General features: G+C 31.5%; 3 protein-coding genes across 3 annotated transcripts; 2 read left to right on the top strand and 1 right to left on the bottom strand.

Annotated features, from left to right (window-relative positions):
• Positions 1-1,584: 1,584 nt before the first annotated feature.
• Positions 1,585-2,500, top strand: LOC123004640 (trypsin-3-like). The gene is made up of 3 exons (XM_044397988.1): positions 1,585-1,631; positions 1,684-1,864; positions 1,915-2,500. The coding sequence occupies exons 1-3, from the start codon at positions 1,586-1,588 to the stop codon at positions 2,462-2,464; spliced, it is 777 nt and encodes a 258-aa protein (XP_044253923.1). The 5' UTR covers position 1,585; the 3' UTR covers positions 2,465-2,500.
• Positions 2,501-5,947: 3,447 nt separating this feature from the next.
• LOC123006012 (trypsin alpha-like) lies at positions 5,948-6,980 on the bottom strand. The gene is made up of 3 exons (XM_044400140.1): positions 6,893-6,980; positions 6,662-6,842; positions 5,948-6,606 (listed from the first exon to the last, which is right to left on the bottom strand). The coding sequence occupies exons 1-3, from the start codon at positions 6,936-6,938 to the stop codon at positions 6,051-6,053; spliced, it is 783 nt and encodes a 260-aa protein (XP_044256075.1). The 5' UTR covers positions 6,939-6,980; the 3' UTR covers positions 5,948-6,050.
• A 5,300-nt stretch (positions 6,981-12,280) lies between these two features.
• LOC123005474 (transmembrane protease serine 11A-like) lies at positions 12,281-17,633 on the top strand. Its single transcript, XM_044399250.1, has 3 exons — positions 12,281-12,402; positions 15,905-17,057; positions 17,108-17,633. The coding sequence occupies exons 1-3, from the start codon at positions 12,315-12,317 to the stop codon at positions 17,631-17,633; spliced, it is 1,767 nt and encodes a 588-aa protein (XP_044255185.1). The 5' UTR covers positions 12,281-12,314.
• The last annotated feature ends 2,174 nt before the right edge of the window (positions 17,634-19,807 follow it).

Consider the following 19,807-nt stretch of genomic DNA (forward strand, 5'->3'; position numbering starts at 1 on the left):
AGCTTCTTTACGACCCTGTAAAAGTGGGCTCTCAAATGTGCTTTTTAAAATCATTTCTGTTAATATTTTAATTAGAAAATCAAAACTACGCACCCGTAGGTTTTTTAGGATGCTGAATCGATAGGCATAATAATTTTTTTAAATCTTGGTCAAGGGCGCACAAATAGGAGAGGCTGCAGTAAAAATCTCTTAATACTTTTTGCCTCTTATACTTTTTGCAAATTTAATACCATAATAAGACAAAAAAAACATTTTTTAAAGAAACTCTTGGTAAAATGTTGTAGAAGGCATCGTTTTCGAGATACAGGCCATGTTTAATGTCAATGCACTGAGGTAATAGAAACAATGTAATGAATAAAAACATAGTTGTTGTTAAATATTAACAAATAGTATATTAAAGAACAAGTTTTATAAGGGTTGATTTGGCGCACAAATCCCAAGTTAGAAAACGAGTCGTAGGCGTATTTTAATTATTTTAGGCTTATTTTAATTAAAAAAAAATATTTTTTTGTCGTCTAGAGAATTTTGATTTAGTTGGTATCGGTTGGTAACACTCGGCGCCCACCTGATTTTTTGAATCATTTCTGCCGTCTGTCATTAAAAATAAAATTTACAAATTATTAGTTATTAGTGTTACAACATAATAATAATAATAATAAATAAAATATGAGCCAAGAGAATTTAGTTTGCACTCAGAAGAGGCATACAAAAACGAAATAACCCTATAGTATATTAAAGAACAAGTTTTATAAGGGTTGATTTGGCGCACTAATCCCAAGTTAGAAAACGAGCCGTAGGCGAGTTTTCTATGGGATGAGTGCGCCAATGCCATTATAAAACGAGTATTTTATGATATTTTTTCTAATTTGCGCCCCCTTTTTTCTTATTTTAATTAAAAAAATTATATATTTTTGTCGTCTAGAGAATTTTGTTAGTTGGTATCGGTTGGTAACATTTGGCGCCCACCTGTTTTTTTGAGTCATTTCTGCCGTCTGTCATTAAAAATAAAATTTACAAATTATTAGTTATTAGTATTACAACATAATAATAATAATAAATAAAATATGAGAAACAGAATTTAGTTTGCACTCCGCCCGAAATTAGTGAAATTGCCGAAGCAACAACGCAAAATTTGTCACCTGACAAGTCAAAAGCGGCATCCAAAAACTAAATAACCCTAAATTCATTAAAACACAGTGTGCTTTTATAGAGCCATAAACGACTTCTACGGGAGACATTAATAAACGTATTACAAACACAAATTACAAAAAAAAAAACAATATATTATTCCAATCAATTATAAAAACAATGAAATGTGCATAATATTCAGTAGTAAAGAGTTTTTACTTTGTTATATCTGTTTGTTAAAAAATCCACTAAGAATAACAATTATTGATAAAGTGGTCTTTTATTAACTCTCTTCAATTTGATAAGTTTGTACGAAATACTTCTCAGAAAGTCTAGACAATCTTTTAACCTGAATGGACAGATTAATAATACAATATTATCAATTTTTTAAGATTTGTTTAATTATAATATCACTATATAAAGCAAACACCTATCTCAAAAATTTATCATTTCTAAAATGAAATTTGTAGTACTGTTTGCACTAGTATTGGCAACCGTCTCAGGTAATTCGTTTTTCTTCTGTTTTAAAACATTAAATAACAAATTAATTAAAAGCGGTTCCACCGTTCCTTCACAAGAACAAATTCTTTCCCGACGGAAGAATCGTCGGAGGTTCCGATATTCCTATTGAACAGGTCCCATGGCAAGTTTCTTTGCAATATTATGGTCAACACTTTTGCGGTGGTTCTATAATTAGCGAAAAATACGTGGTCACTGCTGGTCATTGCACTGAAGGGTAAATCTCTCCAAATCTTTTTCAAATACTTAAATTATTTTATGCTTTAGACTTACAAAAGGTGACATTTCCATTCGTGCAGGAACTTCCATTCGGGAATCAGGAGGCCAAGAAGTAAAAATTGCGAAAATCCACCAAAACCCTAAATTTGATTCCAGTATTATCGATTACGATATCACCATTTTGGAACTGGCCACTCCTTTGAAACTGTCAGATAAGGTAGCTCCTGTTAAATTGCCAGAAAATGGACTTGTTTGGCCTGATGATACAGAAGTTCTTGTAAGTGGCTGGGGAACTACCGAAGAAGGTTCAGATACTCTTCCGACAGCTCTGCAAGGAGTTACTGTACAAATCGTCTCGTATACTACGTGCAGACAAGTTTACGGTGAAGATGCTATAACTACACGCATGTTGTGTGCTGGAGTGAATGGTGGAGGTAAAGACTCCTGCCAAGGAGATTCTGGTGGTCCACTGGTCGTGGGTGATGTTCTTGGGGGAATTGTTTCGTGGGGGTCAGGATGTGCTCGTCCTAAATATCCAGGAGTTTATTCAAACGTAGCTGCGCTTCGTGATTTTATCACCGAAGTAACAGGATTGTAAATTTACTGCTTTGTCATTAAAAAAATAAATACAAAAGTACTTTTTTTAATATCCCTCAACAGTCGAGTACTAAACACTTTGTTAATGAATAGAAAATATTTAATTACTTGTAAAAGTTTTTTCAGCACTTTTAGAAGGGCAACAAATTAAATGCACTGTATATTATTTAAAATGTCAAGTATTTTTGATCAGTAAAAATAATAAATGCACAGTAAAGGAAACGAATGAATATCTAGTAAAACTAGAACACATTTGCAAACAAAATGTTTCCGAGAGCAAAACTGGAATGTCGCAAACCGTTCAAAAACAAAATTGTGGCATCAGGAGCACAGCAGTGCAAAGAGTGGCGTACGCTCATTAGACTGATTATTACCATTTGTGCACAGTTTCCAGCCCTTGCTAAAATCATTCTTGCGCAGGGGCCCTTGCTAATACATATACCACCCYACAATAATAATAAATAACATTCTTACACAGGGGCCATACATTGTTATGTAACCGAAACTGAAAATTCCTTAAATTATATGTTATTTTGATAATTTTGATTAAAGTTACTGAGCGTTTATTATTTTGAAAATTGGATTTTTTTACTGAACGAAGTACAATAAAATACTGTGCGTGGTTTACTTAGCATTTCTTATTTTTACTGCGTAAAATATTGTATTATATTGATTATTTTTATTTTTTTACTGTGCAACAATTAATTAAATACTAAATCAATTTATCATTTTACACTGATCAACATTGAGTTATTTACTGAGCGCTTTATTACTACCTATTTAAAAGTTTAAAACATTAAAATATTTTTATCTACTTGCATATTAGAATCAAACCTCGTAATAGTAGAGTATTTAACAAGTAACAAAGAGTGATAGTTTTCTAACGAGATGATTTACGAGCATAGCGAGTGTATTAAATTTTCACAAGCTAGAAAACTCACTTATCTTACGAGTTCAATATGCTATTTTTTGTGTACCTACTTACTGAAAAATGGTAAATAAAAGCAATATTTTTTTATATTTTATTCAAACTTTTGATATTATGTATAAGTTCTCTGTGCAAAAGAATGGTACAAACCACAAATAAAAATTTTGACAGAAAATGAAATGGGAACATTTTGTGATGATAATAATAAAATATTGGAAACCGCGAAGAAAGCAACCTCTCAACAAGCAGTCCTTAGTCATTCTGACTAATTCTGCTGTGTCATATTGTGTTAATACATAAAGAAACTGTGAGTAGTTTTTGTGCCACCTTGCTCGAGACAGTGTAGGACAAGTGGAACCTCTTTAAAACCCGCCAAATGGAGAGTGGGTCCCAAAAGTAAGATTTACCAAACCAAGGTGAAGCTTTTAACAATATCAATGACTTATTATTCGGTTGTATGGAGTATTTTATTTTATCAGGTCAGGTCAGGTCAGGTCTAATTTTGTAAGTTTCAGGTTTTAAAAGGTTTTCTAGAGACACTATCAAGTTTTTATTACTCATGGTAAATGCAGCATGCAGCAATTGTTTTACTTTAGTGTGTACTTTTTGTTCACATAGTTTTTTCCTGTCTGGCCGCAACTCATTGTCTATTTATCTCCTACGTCCCTGACAAAATCTGACGTAAAATTATGTCAATTTGTCAATGGGACAAAATTTATAACCTTAAAATAATTTTTGAAATAAACTTGACATTAGTTGCTACGAAAAATTTTAATGAAAAAGGAGAGAACGTATATACCTTATCCACATAAGACAAAATTGGCTCGGTTTGACGTTCAGTGTCCCAACTCTTCAAATATAGGAACTCTAGAACTTGGTACAATAGATTACTACGTAACTGTAGCGAAATATCTTCGTAGATATTTCGATGGAAATTGCTATTACCAGTTTGTCACTATTTCGGAACTACCCAACATTACGTTTCAACGACACAAATTTATTCAACGGATACGTAGCAAAGTAGTTTAGTCTTTTTCTTTATGAAAGAGAAAAAAATAATCCCACAGTTATGTTTTCATCTCTTTCAGATTTAGTTCAGCTATTCTATAGGTAATGTCCAACAGTATTTCCTATCTCTATTAGTAGATATCAGTAATACAGTTTAAAAACTATTCACTTATCGAAAATAGAGGATGTTAAAAAGAATGTAAAATATTTCAGGCGGCAATAGTATCAACCAAAACAAACAAAAAAGTTTTAACAAACATGGGTCTGCAAAATAACGGTTTCGTAGATATCGAAAATTATTCGTTCTTTGAAACATTTATTTGCAGTCTGTTTAAACAAAAAAGAGAAGCTTGTAGTAAAAATTCTAAAAATTTTCACATTCGATATCTCTCTTGACGAACTCATGTTATTCATACTATTATCTCCTTAGATAAATATTTTACAATCTTTTTTAACACCCTGTATAACCTGTGTTCATTTAAAAAACTCAAGTGCTTCGACAAATATTTTGCATGTATTTGATTAATCCATTTGACAAGAAAACTCATTATACAGAGTGTCCGGAAATTGGGTGCACAAACTTCTAGGGATAATTATATACCATAAAATATGAAAAAAAAGTTCCTATCAAAATGGGTCGAAAAAAGCTTCCTTAGAAAGTTACGACTCTGTAAAGGTGGGCCTTCAAATGTTTTTTTTTTTTTTAATTATTTCTGTTAATATTTTAATTAGAAAAACAACAAAACCACGCTCCCGTAGATTGCGTAGGTTACTGAATCGATAGGCATAAATAAAATTTTTGAAACTTGGTCAAGAGCGCACAAAATAGGAGGGGCTGCGGCAAAAAACGCTTAATACTTTTTGTCTCTTAAGACTTTTTGCAAACTGAATCCCATAATAAGACAGAAAAAACATTTAAAAAAAAAACTTTTAAAAAAGTCCTCTTAGTAAAATGTTGTAGAAGGCATCGTTTTCGAGATACAGGCCATTTTTTGTCAACGCACTGAGGTAATAGAAACAATGTAATGAATAAAAAACATCATAACAATTCATTATTAAATATTAACAAAAATAGTTTTAAAAAAAAAGCACATTTGAAGGCCCACCTTCACAGGGCCGTAACTTTCTAATTAGGAAGCTTTTTTGGACCCATGTTTATAGGAACTTTTATTTATATTTTGAAGTATGGAATTATCCCTGTATGTTCGCCTACTGCATTTTTTTAATCAACTCACGTTATGTTACAAAGAACAAAGAAATTGAAGCAAATTGTAGTCAAAATTTTAAAATCAATTTAACCAATTCAAGTTTTCTGATAAACTTTTTGAATAAACTTGTATAAAACAGATGCTCCTTCAACATAGTAATCTTTAAGCAAAAACAATAATTTCATAATATTAATAATGTTTTCCGAAAGACATTTTAAAATTACAAAAAAATTAAAGTCAAAAACTGCAAAACTCGTACACAGCCTGAAAAGTTTGAAAAAATTTAATTTTAAAAACACATTTTATCTTTTACCAACTATTTTTTAAGCAAAATGCTTGGTTTTATAATTTTTGCTCATACTGTTAAAAAAGCACAGTTTTATTTTATGACTGTGTATAGTTATATTTAATATTTTACAAATTCATCAACAATTGATCAAATTTTATATTCCTGTAGTTTGTTTAATGAAACTGCGAAGCGCAGGAACATTGGAATAAACTCCGGGATAACTAGGTCGTCCACATCCTGCTCCCCAAGAGACAATCCCGGCAAGGGTATTACCGACGACCAACGGACCACCAGAATCTCCCTGGCAAGCATCCTTGCCACCTTTAGTAACACCAGCACATAACATACGGCTGGTGATGCTACTAGACATAGTAGCATAAGCAGATTTGCAAGTCGCTTCGCTGACTATTTGGACAGTAACCCCTTGCAGAGCACTAGGAAGTGAACTCGAACCCTCGGTGGTGGTTCCCCAACCAGTGACAAGGACAGAAGTACCCGCATTCCAAGTGGTAGTGGAAGATGGAAGAGAGACTGGGGCCACGTTTGAGCCCAAAGTCAAAGCAGTGGACAATTGAAGAATTGAAATGTCGTAATCGACAGTTTTGCTGTTGTAACTGGAATGTTGGTAGATTTTCGACACACTAGATACTTGACCACCGGAACCACGAGTCGAGGTACCGGCACGAATGGACAATTGACCAGCCGTCAAACTTAAAATTTATACCAAAAGTAGTTTAATTGATTTAATTGATAAATTAGACTAACCTGTCGGTACAATGAGCAGCAGTGACAATATAGTTAGCGCTGATTATAGAAGCCCCACAGATGTGGGAACCATAATATTGGAGCGATACTTGCCAAGGGACCGAAGAAATGGAAATTGCTGAACCACCAATAATACGACCATCGGGCATCAAGCTGTTGGTTCGAAGATAAGATGGAACCGCTGAAATTATCACAAATTTGTTATTGTAAGAAATTAAGGCCAAAACTTACCAGAAGCGGTTGCTATTAAAAAGACAATCAATAGGAATACCTTCATCTTGGCAAGTAATAGTGTTCACAAAATGGAGCTGAATTTTTATATCCATTTGTTGTACTAAGATTATTTTCAAAATGTTCGATAACGTCAAAATTAATCTATCCATAAATATTTCAAAATTGTCTGTGCACAGTCAAAATTGATCTTGCGGATTTACAATCGGATAAAAGAATATAAAAAAGACAAATAACTAGAGAAAAAAAAACAAGTAGTAAATAACATTCATCTCTCCGAAAAAATGGTTACATAAACAAAATATTATAAAGAGCCTTTTTTGGAACCTCCTAGCCCAAAATAAAGCTCACCATCGACTACACTGGCCGCCAAAATTAACCGAACAACTAAAATTTTTCACGTTGCAATATTTTTATTATTTTTTGTCGGATTTTGACAAATTTTTGTTCGGCTTAAAAAACAAACTTTGCAAAACGTAATTTAAATCAATAATATTTCTAGTTTTGTATTCTAAATGATACACCTAAAAGACAAAAGCATTGTTTTTTTAGTTTTTTTATACTGAGCTGTAGTCTGCAACAGAGACAAAATTAACTTTTTACTTATTTCAAATTATTGCCCGTTTTTTTCTGAATGAGGACTAATTTCTTTCAAAATTTTATCTTCTGATGCCCCAGAGATACAAAGTATTGAAATGTTACTAAATATTCCTTCAGAAAGTAGGCTACATAAAAAGATAGTTAAACCAAAAATTATTTCTTATGTCACCAAAAGAGCACAATTACTTCTCTGAACACAAAAAATCTGAAAAACACATTCGGCCGACTTAATACGAACATTTATTGAAATCGGAAATGTAATGCTTTTTTTTTGAATGTCTCAACAATTAAAATTATAAAAAATGTGGTTCATAATTCAAAAAGGAATGGGCAATAATCTGAAATCAGTAAAAACTTAAGTTTGTCTCTGTCGCACACCACAGCTCAGTATAAAAATAAGTAAAAAAAATCTGGTGTGAACATCACACGACTTTCCTTATCCTACTTATTTGGAAAACATCCTAACGGCTATAATTTGGTGTTGGTTGCACTAACCTTTGCGTTAGTGCGACCTGCCGGATTACAAGCGAAATTGATCATAGTTGTCGCGGGTTCGAGTCAGGGGTGCAGTTTTTTTTTTGGTTTGGTTAATATTATTATTATTTTATCACATTTTACTGTTTAATAAGGATAAGGAAAGTAAAAAAAAACAGTGCCTTCGTCTTTTGAGTATCATATTTAGAAGACAAAACTAGAAATGTTATTGAATTAAATTATAATCATCTACAAACAACAATAATCCGTCGAAATCCGATAAAGAATAACAAAAATATTTCAATGTGGTTTTAATTTTCTTTACAATTTAGACAAAAAAAATAACGGTGGRCCTTTTTAAGCATCAAGTTTTATTTGGCTTARGTATGTACCTTCCAATACATGTACCACGGTCATAACAAATAGTCGATTATAGCCCTTAAAAAATTACCGTTTGTACAAATTAATCCCGTATTTAATTTTCACAAATTTTTCTGGTGGTTCAGTCACAGGACACTACTTTCAGTCCCAAATAAAATGGCGTCCAAGRCCCGTATTTAGAACTTTTATACTTAGGTTTCACCAATGATTTTTTTCACTGTCAGTTTAATTAGGCAATTATTAACTAATAATAATTCACCTTCSATTTTATACAGTAACAGTAGAGGTCAAAAGAAGCCAAATTACTCAACTTGCCTTASAAATTTAAACCACCAACTCAAAGTGTAAACAAATATGATTTTTGAGGTCAGCTCTTCAAAATCTATTACATGGTTAAAAAAATGAGTTAAATTTAGCAAAAATAAAAACACAAAAAAATGTCCTCATATAAAAAAATCATAAAACGGAAAAAAATGTGAATCAATTTTTTGTAGAAGATATCACCCAATTCCATTATCTCAAATGTTACCTATTACAAGCAATGTAAACTTTGGGATAAAGTACTCAAAAGATTTAAACTTTGTTAATACGAGGGTTGCCTCGTACTATTATTATTTCAGGAATAGGCGATTCTGGTGGTGCAATTTGGCAACTGACATCTATATCGTAACATTCGACTTTTTTTAGGATAAACTTACTYAGAACATTTTGACGTAAATTTTTCAAAAATTTTTGACAATTTACTCGATAGCTAAAATTAATAAGTAATTAATAAAAACCAACCCCACATTTAATAAAACTCTATTTTAAATTATTAAATAAACATCAAAAACTAAAAGTTATAATTGAACTCGTGATCTCATGCATTTTTCTTACCGAATACCACTCGTGTGTTGATTGAATCCGAGAATTTTGTTTTCGTGATTGTCAAAAACGTGTAATTAGTCCTCACTCGAAAAAATTTCCGGAAACAATCATTCACTGGGAGTATGTATTATAAGTGAAAATGATTTCTTAAAACACTCTTATACTATATACAGGGTGTGAATTTTAAAACTTGCAATCGGCAATATCTCTAGAACTAAAAAAGTTATTGAGAATCACTCAAAACCGTTTGAGTGGTTTTTAGGGGAAATCAAAATGGCGTGGTAAGTGACGCTCCTCCACTCATCCTGCAAGCCACAGCCACCTTAAGTTGAAAATTTTAAATGGCACGACCCTACTTGCAATACATCGTTGGAAAGCTCATAACAAGCGCTTTTCAAAAATGTCATTCAACAGCCTATTTARTAAAGCCGTTTTTTCAATTATTCAAAAACAAAGATTTTAAATTTTAATTTTTTTTTTTTATATTCAAGGGTGGGTGGAGGTGTGGCACTTATGATGTCATTTTAATTCCCCCTAGGAACTACCGAAACGGTTTTAAGTGATTATTAATAACTTTTTCWGTTGAGAGAAATTTCCGATTGCAAGTTTTAAAATTGACACAGTGTATTTATTCAAGCTTATATTTTACATTTTATTTTAACTGGAATTTAATTTCTTTTTGTCATTAACAAACACTTGCATACGAATACGAGTCTAGTATACTACAAGAAAGTATGTCTTCAAAGGTACGAGTTCATAATAGAATTTTTTCTATTTCGGTGTTGCAATAAGTCTATTCCAGCACCCAAATGACGACATTTGCGTGCTGGAATAAGTCATTCGCGGTAATTTAATTTTAGTGACGGACTTTCTTCACAATTCATTTTCAAATGTGAAAATAAGAATAATTTTATAATTTTTATTTTTTACAACGGCCTAAAATTATTCCACACTAAATGTCGCCAACCGTCGCAAAATTCTCTAGAAAAAAAATTTTTAATTTTCGTTTTTTAATTTACAAAATGATATAAAGCGGCGAAATAATAAAGCACTTGTTGCAGAAGGTTCTTCAAGCACTCATTTGTTCCTCAACTCGCCGCTTCGCGGCTCGTTTCGGAATTTCAAATTTGTGCTTGAATAGATACCTTCTGCAACTTGTACTTTAATATACTATTTCCTTCACTAATATCTTAAACCGTTTCTTTGGTGCATTAATAGTATATTATAATACTAGTTTATAAGCAATCCTTTAAAACACGCACGGCGGCTTTTAACGTCGTAAGTGTTTTAAAGGCGCTTATAAACGAGTGTTATACGSTATTTTTTATTATACCTGCCCATTTACGATCTTTTATGAGCATTGAAAAAATGTGAATTTACACAGTAAAAYTATCAAAGGTTGTTTGTGAATCGTTTTAGTTTACGTTGTTAAGCACATTTTTTGACGTTTGTAAAAATTCGTTCAGAAAATGAGTGAAGATATTAAAAGGCTTGCAGAACAAGCAGAACTGCGATTAATTCCGGAAAAATCAAAACTTGCGTARTGGCTATATTGAAGAATCCACTTCAAACAAAATATTTTTACCAAAGGCATTGCTGGCGTTCTGAACACATTGAAATTTCAAACAATAGTAATTGTAATTTTAATATTTATTTCAATAAATAAAAATTGGTTCTGACATTTTACTATTTCTTGTTGCCTAGACAACTTTAAAATTTCAGCGTGCTATAAAGGCCAAATTACGCACGCTGYAGCGTGTTTTAATTTAGGATTATRATGCCGGTATAATAAAAAATTACCTCTTATGCCGTTGCTGTTAATTAATATATGCTCTTCTATAAAATATGTCRTTAATGACAACGTATTTTATAAGYACATAAAATACTCTTATCTTGGCATTTTGACAATTTTGACATTATCTTCACAAATTTCTTTATAACCATTTTTAAATTTAGCAAAATTTCTGATTCTGAGTGTTGGAAAAAATTGTGAAGACAACACAAGTYTAAAATAAATGATAATACTACTACTTACATACATATAATAATAATTATTTTTTTTATAAATAGAAATTTACGTATTACATATTWGAAAACTATTAACAAATATATAAATACAATATGTTGATATACCCTGGTTAAAGATGTGATTAGATATTATCTGTCTGAGAACGACTTAAAAAGATTTATAGCAAATATTAAAAACTAATAAGTAATTGTTTATTTGGAAGTGTTAAAAAATATCAAAAATCATGTTCTATACTTAACCCACTTAAATATTAATTTTAGCTACAATGTTTAGGTATCTGTCCTTGTTAGATAATTTRAACACGAGTTTGGGTGATCATCTGATAACTAGATAAGTCTAATATTTGTCATAGATAGTACGAGTATTCAAAAAAATAGCATGTACTTACTATTTCATCGTATAAATGAGACAATTTTCATACTGCTAGTATGGTTACTTTTAAAAGTTTTAGAATCTATGTGTCATTGTCAGTCACAAAAGTCATTTTTTCCATTGCATACAATGCATCCGCAGACAASAAAAGTGATCAAAGATCGCGCTGTCACAAAACTAACGGAATATTGTCAAAATTGTATAGCTACGCTTTTCTTTTGAATACAAGTGTGCTTCAAAAATCTGAGTCTGGTAGACGAGTTTGAAGACCTTTCCGATTTTAACCGATTCGGTTTTTTGGCACAGCYGCAAAAACTATCGTTACGGTCTTGTACTGTAGAAACTATACAATCAAAAAATCAATTATCGTGCCAATTTATTATTATTAACAACTTATAGTACTTCTCATTACTGGTTAGTTGTGTTAATCAAGACATTTGCTAAAATTATTAAAAAAGTTAAAAATTTACGACATTMTTAATAAGTCGTATCAMCCATTGTCTTTTTAATGATATGATTCATGGGTTTGTAAATAAAGATCAATAAAATTATAATACAAATGTTGTAATTTATCAGCACGGAACATTTACTCAAAATATTGCATTTTAGATATGTTTCTTTAAATAAAAAAAAAAACAATTTTTTCATTAAAATTGTATACGCTTTGAAGATTCGATCACACGTATTTTTATTAAAATTATGGATTTAATTTTTCGGTTCTGTACATTCTTTATTTTTGTTTACTGTTCTTTGTCTACATTACTTCTCACACAAGTTACTTCTAAAGGTAAGTTACGATATTAATATTTTTATCCACATTTGTTTAACAAAATTTTGGATTGTTGTAATATACAGAGCTAGTCACAGGAGAGTTACTTTGAAAATTAATTAGTTTGCAACCAAAAGTACATACCTTTAGCGTATGTAACTGGATATAATATTTTATTTGAAAAATGCAAATGAGTGAAGTCGTCAAAGTGACAACTACTTGTCTACTGCTTCAAGAATTCTAATTTCATTTTCTGGGCCTCAGTAGCAGTCCTCTGACGGAGTCTTTCATTGAGGGACAATCTTGTCGCAACTTGGCTTCCAGTTTTCTAAATGTGTCAGAAACGAACGAAAATTGACTGTTATTTGTTAAATGTCAAAATGAAAAGATATGCAAAGTACTCTTGGATTCAATTTTATAATTTTTAAAAATTAGGAAGCTAGACGCCTATGTGAATTGTATAATGGGTTGCTGCCAAAATTATTTCAGAAGTAACTCTCCTGTAAAGTGCCACTTCACCTATAATTTCTACCCATTCAAAGTAATAATTAAAACTATAAAAATACATTAAACACAAAACACGTTCAAATATTATTCCATATAATATTTCCTTTGCTTTCACTCAATTTTTAATTCCGTCGATTTCCTTTATATACAAGGTGATTCACGAGGAATAATGAGCCTAACCAAATTCTCGATGCAACCACCATTACTCTTCGCAAGTTATTTTGCTACAACTGTAATGTTGGTTGCATCGAAAATTTGTTCAGGCTCATTATTCCTCGTGAATTACCCTGTATAATTCCGCCCAAAGTTGATCTTCTTTACTTATGAGTCCGTCCCGTCCATTCAGACTGGACGAGCTATGAAAAACGCAGCCGTATTTTTCCCCCTGGCCACAGATTAGCTAATACTAGAACTAGAACTACTAGAACTAGCTAATCTGTGCCATGGCCATGACAAGGCCCACGTCTTCATTCGGGATATGGGAAATAAGCGTCGACTTCCCCTGGTTTTTGATCGCGTTCTTAAGTGTCTCGTACGGTGTATTTTTAACCTAGAAACTTACTCGTTATATTCGTTTCTAAAATGAATCATACAAACGATATTGTGTACAATTTGTTAGAAACCCCATTTAATCGGTGGAAAGAAGATGACCACAAAGACGTTTTAACCGCGCCCTACTGTAAATTTGTCAGTTATTTTTCTTTCAGTAATTACTTCCATTAAAAGATTATATTATTTGCATGGGTAAATGAGATCATTACTTTTTAAAGATTAAACGTTAGAACCATCACAGCTTCAAAAAGAAATGTACAATTTTTAGCTCTTCACCTAGTTTTGAACCCACGAGCCGCCACTACTTTTTATACCTACATTCCCATCTACTCAAGAAATATTCTTTACACAGAGACACAGACCTAAAGTACTACGGTATCCTGTCATAAACAGAGGTACAACCTCTGATATACCTGCTTCCATCACATATTTTTGCCATTGGCAGTGACGTTTTGATCCTAAAAAATTGCTTGACAAACTACAAGAAATGCCCGTGTCATTGACAAGTTTTGAAATACATACTAAAAAAGTTGCACTAAATAAGAAAAATACTACACAGGCTGCGCCAGAACCCGCGCCCCAGAGAAAAATGCCACGTAAGGTATGATACCAGGAACATGAAAAAAATATTTAAAAAAAATTATCTATAAAAATTTCGATTTTAAATTTTGCACTTTGACTCTATTTATTTCTGTTGGAATAACAATTTTCCAAGTTTTTTTGCTACAGGCTATTAGAAGAAGAAAAAAGAAAGCTTTATGCTAAATTATGTTATTCGTGGTTTTTATGAACCAAATTTTTATATCTTTACTAAATAATTATAAAAAAACATATAAAGATTATCAGTATCATTCAATAGACATAAAAAATATCAAAAAATAAATGTCAAAATTTTTTGACATTTATTTGAGAATTTTTTAAACATTTTTTTCATGTTCTTGGTATCCCATCTTACTTGAAATTTTTCTCTGAGGCGTGAATTCTGACACAGCCTTTATGTATTACCATGTATGACCATGGAATTTGTAAAATAAAATGAAGCTTCCATTTGGTCTTCAAAAATGCAACCAGCAATGTACAGTTAATTGTTTTTGTTGCATTGCCACCTACTTACTCACTTCAATAATAATAATAATATATATTTTTTTTTAATTTTATCAGTAAATGTAAATTGTTTTATAAATGAACTTTTATATAAGATTCAATGCTTACATTAATGAATTGCAAAATACAGAATAACCCCAAGAAAAACTTGTTAGTTAAAGTAACAAAAATTAACGATTTTTTTTTTAATAAAAATGTTTTTCTCTAATTTTTTTAATGCTTTTAATTTCTCAATTTTAGTTCTTTTATTTTATATTTTGGAATAAAAGGTTTTTAATTTTTTTTATTAATTCTGCATACGTCCCATTAAGGGACACCTCTCCATAACCGACAATTTAAGATTCCCCATCCGTGTCCGTTGTTGAGAGGTTTTACTGTATTTCCTATTACCTACCTCCATTACCTATCTGTATTCCATTTCCTACATCCATTACTACTCTCGTTTTCTAGTCCCTCTTGTGTTAAAATTAAAATTAGTGGAACCGCATGACTATCACTGTTTGTTATGTTTATTACCGTAACACAATCGACAAGTCAAGCTTTTTGAACATTTTTTTTTCTTTTTCACAAAAATTTAAGATACGGCTGTGAATAAAATTGTATACAAACCTCGATGGAGTTTTATTTCTGTCTTGAGATAAAATTAAACTTTACGCAACCATCGTGGCAAACTTTTTAATCTCTTGAAATGAAACACTTTCCACCTCGGAATGTGATCTACAATTGTGGTTGATCTATAAATGAATTCAGAATGTGAAAAATCGTATTCTAACAAATTGGGATGGTTAAGTGCAACTTTTGAGATAATTTACCTAAAAATTTTTGAGAAAAGTTGGCACTCGGAAAGGTCAGAAGTGTTGTAAATATGTGTACGTGTAGAATTACATTCCAACGGCGATGTGATTTATTTTTTATTTATTTTACAATTTTCGACTATACGTCAGAGGAGAAATTTTAACCTTTACTATTTTTTTACCGTTAATCATAAGCCATTTTAAAATAAAATGCGAGTCAAATACAAATATTTGACTACTTAACCAAAGTTAAGTATTTTCGTTTTATCCCAAAAACTGTTAATGACCCCTTAGTGTTGAAATAACACAAGTATACGGAATATCTTATGTTATAGTTGTAGCCAAAAGATTATTCAGAAGAATGCAGTCGCACTGTTCCTATTTTCCACATTTTGTTAAGAATAGAATTTAGTAGATACCTAATTTTCTAAATGACTTAAACACTTGAAATAACTTCAAATGTTAAATGCAAAGTTTTTAATAACATAAAAATACTGAAATTCATCAAAAATTTCTCACATTAATCAATTTTCTAAACTCTATCACTTTCTGTTTTGTTACAGGTGTTACTTCAAAAAATACAACTATTAAATCAACTGAAGTAACTGCGACCAATGCATTTGCAATATCCACTAAACCTAACGCTGTCATCAAATCTACACAAACTGATACCATAAAGCCTACCAAAACTGATGCAGTCACCAAATCTACTACATACACTGCAGCAGTTAAAACTGTTGACATAGATTCAGCTGTTACACCGTCTAAAATTGACGCATCTTTCAAGCCAACAAAAGTTGAAGCAGCTGTTAAACCTACTAAAATTAATGACACAATCAAACTTCCTAAAAAAGAAGGAGCTACTATGTCTACTAAAGTCGACGCAGTTATTAAACCTTCTAAAGTAGACGCAGCTGTAAAAGCCACTAGTGTCCATGCAACCGTTAATCTTGTTGAAGCAAATGCAGCTGCAGCTGAAAGAGCTATCAAGTCTACTAAAACTTACTCAGCTGTTAAACATAATAACAGTAATGCAGCTATTAATGCTTTTAAAGCTGACACAGCTCGCAACGCAACTGTCAACTCTACTAACACAGCTGCCAAATCTTCTAAATTTAACACAGCAGTCAAACCCATTAAAGCAGATACAGTTGTTAAATCGACTAAAGCTGAGACAGCTAAAGTAGCTGTTAAACCTTTAAAATCTGATGCAACAATAAAATCTACAAATGCTAATGTAACTGTTAAGGTTACCCAATTTGATGGAGCTGTTAAACCTGCTAAAGTTAAGAAAGTTAATGCAAATTCAACTGACAAACTTTCAAAATCCCAAGCAGCTGTGAAACCTACAAATGTTGACGCAGCTGTTAAGGTTACCCAATTTAATGCAGCTGTTAAACTCACTAAACCTAAATCTGACGCAGCAGTTAACCTTACAAAAGATGGTGCAGCCACTGCAGCTGTCAAGGCCACCAAAACTTCTAAATCCTACACAGCAGTCAAAGTTACTGCATTTGCGGCAGCTGTCAAACCTACAGTCGAAATGCCTAAAACTGGGGCAGCTGTGAAATCTATTCATACCAAAACTTTGTTTTCCAGTATACCTATTGAAGAAGTTCCTTATCAAGTTTCTATCTTGATTTCTAGAAAATACGCTTGTAGTGGTGTAATTATCAACGAATTGCATATTTTAACAGCAGCACAATGTGTTGATGGGTATTGGAAAAAAGTAAAATAGAGTAAATAAATATTTATATTATTTTCAGAATTTCAGAAGAAGATATGACAGTTCGAATAGGATCTAAATACGTGGACAGAGACGGTCAAATAATTCAAGTAACCAAAATCACTAAACATCCAATGTATTTAGCAGCTGCTACGGATAATAATATTGCAGTATTAGAATTGCTTTCTCGAATTGAATTTAACGATTTTGTAGCAGTTGTGGGCTTTTCCACTACTGAATGGCCCATAGGAACCGAAGGTTTTGCAACTGGTTGGAAACCTATCGACGATCAAACTCCGATTCCAGTTTTGAAAGGAACTACTATGAAAATATTAAACCACAAAGCGTGCGAGCCAAAAAAATATAATCAACAACATATGTTCTGTGTTGGAAGTCTACAGCCATTGCTGGAAACATGTTCTTGGGGTTCTGGTAGTCCCTTAGTGGTACATAACATCCTTGTCGGAATTTTTAATAATAAACTTGGATGTGAACCAGGCAATAATAGAGTTTACACTAGTGTACCTGCTTTTCGGGAATTTATACGAAAAGTAGTCCTTGAATAAATATATTAATGAAATTGCTCGATTGCAATTTTGTATCTCCAATTTTCATATCCTATCGATAAATTGTATTAGAATCAAAACATAGAAATTTTTAAAATTATTCGTGACTGGAATATGATAAATAGTATATTACAAACCGAGAAAAGAAGAGCTTCGAGCTTCGTTCTCGAACAACGCTCGGCTGATATGAAGCCTTCCTTCGAGGTTTGTATACTATTTTATTCGCAATTATCCAATGTTAAAATTCAATTTACTATAATTTCTGAATAACAAATGTCTTGATGTAACTCATTTAAGTCAATGTAAGTGAGGCATGACAATATAAAAATTATAATTCTCAAAAAATAACGCCTAATCCTACTTTTAGATAGTTTCTGAATATTATAAATGTTGTATCGCCGCGTTGGTAAATAAAGAATGTCAAGTGACAACACATAATGTAACTAATAGTGAGGCTCATCAAAGTTATACAAGCCATTCTCCAGGTATATAATTTTTTTCGGGGTATACAAACGAAGTGGTAAATATGGCATTACGCCGAACGCTCACATATTATTATGTATATAAAAATTTGAAAATTATTAAAGTAAAGTGTTCATTACAGTACGATTTCAAAAAAAAAGTATTGAGGAGCAGACTTTCAAAATGCAGTTTGTCCATTTTTTTATGAACTGAGGTAAAGATGGCGCTGTAGGCTATATGCAATTGTCCTTCAAATAAACCTTTCCTGGAGGTTCAAATCGCATTTTGTCCTATGTTAAAAAAATATTGAAAGTTGCCTGGACATTCAAATTGCATTTAGTCCTACAGGTGTCCGGAAAATCGCGCACTTCTTTGAAAGAGAGTAATTAGGTAGTCCTCCAGAGTACTGAAAAAATGTTTAAAAAATTCTGTCTGTCAAAAAATTTTGTCATTTATTTTTTGACATTTCTTTATGTCTATTAGTGCTGTACAATTTAGCCATCTAAACCGGCCATAAAATTTAACCAGGTTAATTAGTTCATCAGTCAACTAGTTAATCCAAATTAACCGGTTAAATCAATTAACTAGTTAATAATTTGGATTAACTAGTTGACTGATGAACTAATTAACCTTAAATTAGAAATATGTTAAATATTAAATTTTATGGCCGGTTTTGTTGATTCAAGCAAAACGCGTTTTGTCCGTCAATTCTGAACTAAATGCAGTTTGTTTGATAGTTGACGCACTACAATACTTAAAAAAAATAACAGAAATAAGCGCTGTCCAAGAATTTTTACTCAAAAGAAGTCACACCACCTACCAAGTACTTATTAAAACCGATGAAGAAGACGATGAGGAAGACGTGCAACATTTACAAATTTGTTTATTAAAAGATATGTATACCAAAATAAAGATTTTTGACCTTTAAATAGCATTAAGTCGCCCTTTGACAACCAAACAGAATTATGTCCAAGACATATTTGTGTTTTTTTGCAAAATGCCTATGTACTTAAGCCGTAAAATAGTGTACAGTTTTCACATTTATTGGCACTGGTATAAAACATTAATAGTAGATTGTTCTATAAATTAAGAAAAGTGGTTGTTTTCCAGTGAGTGTAAAAGTTTCAATTATTAAATTAAATTACACGAACAAGGAAAAATCACTTTTCTTAACGTCTTGAACAATCTATTTTTTCGTGTATTTGACCAAAAGGACTAAAATGTAAAAATGAAAAAAATTAATTGATCAAGGTGTCATATTTTGCTAACATGGTAGCAAAACAAGAGAACGATGTTTTTAGTACATTTTTCATTGTGCAAAATGACTGAATTGGGTGAAAAGTTTTGCAATATTTTAACAACAGTATCAGAAGTTAATTCAAATTTGCTACCGCCGAAGGCAAGAGAAAAGTATGAGAAAACTTATGAACCTTTTTATGAAAAGTAGAAGATGTTGATAACATTTAATACTTTAAATAATTGTACATTTTTTATTAATATTCATAATTAAACAGTTTAATTGTTGCTTTTTTTAATGGTCGTTAAGAATCCAAAATCGTGAAGAAGTTGCTAACTGAAATCGTGAAGAAATGTGTTGCTAACGATCAAAGTTCCACTTTTCTTTACGATTTTGAATTGAACAATGTACTACATTTATAGCAAATACACGAAAAAATTATTTCTTATAAGAAGGACCGTTTTTGCTCTCTCCT

Source organism: Tribolium madens, unplaced genomic scaffold, assembly GCF_015345945.1.
Source record: "Tribolium madens isolate multiple individuals breed KSU strain unplaced genomic scaffold, Tmad_KSU_1.1 Scaffold_20;HRSCAF=117;Tcas5.2_LG4, whole genome shotgun sequence".
Classification (NCBI taxonomy): Eukaryota; Metazoa; Arthropoda; class Insecta; order Coleoptera; family Tenebrionidae; genus Tribolium; species Tribolium madens.

Excerpts from the sequence above, each read along its gene's own strand:
- LOC123004640 (XM_044397988.1), top strand. The coding sequence starts at position 1,586 with ATGAAATTTGTAGTACTGTTTGCACTAGTATTGGCAACCGTCTCAG. Across the intron at positions 1,632-1,683 it reads AGTATTGGCAACCGTCTCAG|CGGTTCCACCGTTCCTTCAC; the intron begins GTAATTCGTTTT and ends ATTAATTAAAAG. Across the intron at positions 1,865-1,914 it reads GCTGGTCATTGCACTGAAGG|ACTTACAAAAGGTGACATTT; the intron begins GTAAATCTCTCC and ends TTTATGCTTTAG.
- LOC123006012 (XM_044400140.1), bottom strand. The coding sequence starts at position 6,938 with ATGAAGGTATTCCTATTGATTGTCTTTTTAATAGCAACCGCTTCTG. Across the intron at positions 6,843-6,892 it reads TTTAATAGCAACCGCTTCTG|CGGTTCCATCTTATCTTCGA; the intron begins GTAAGTTTTGGC and ends TGATAATTTCAG. Across the intron at positions 6,607-6,661 it reads GCTGCTCATTGTACCGACAG|TTTGACGGCTGGTCAATTGT; the intron begins GTTAGTCTAATT and ends ATAAATTTTAAG.
- LOC123005474 (XM_044399250.1), top strand. The coding sequence starts at position 12,315 with ATGGATTTAATTTTTCGGTTCTGTACATTCTTTATTTTTGTTTACTGT. Across the intron at positions 12,403-15,904 it reads CACACAAGTTACTTCTAAAG|GTGTTACTTCAAAAAATACA; the intron begins GTAAGTTACGAT and ends GTTTTGTTACAG. Across the intron at positions 17,058-17,107 it reads GCAGCACAATGTGTTGATGG|AATTTCAGAAGAAGATATGA; the intron begins GTATTGGAAAAA and ends TATTATTTTCAG.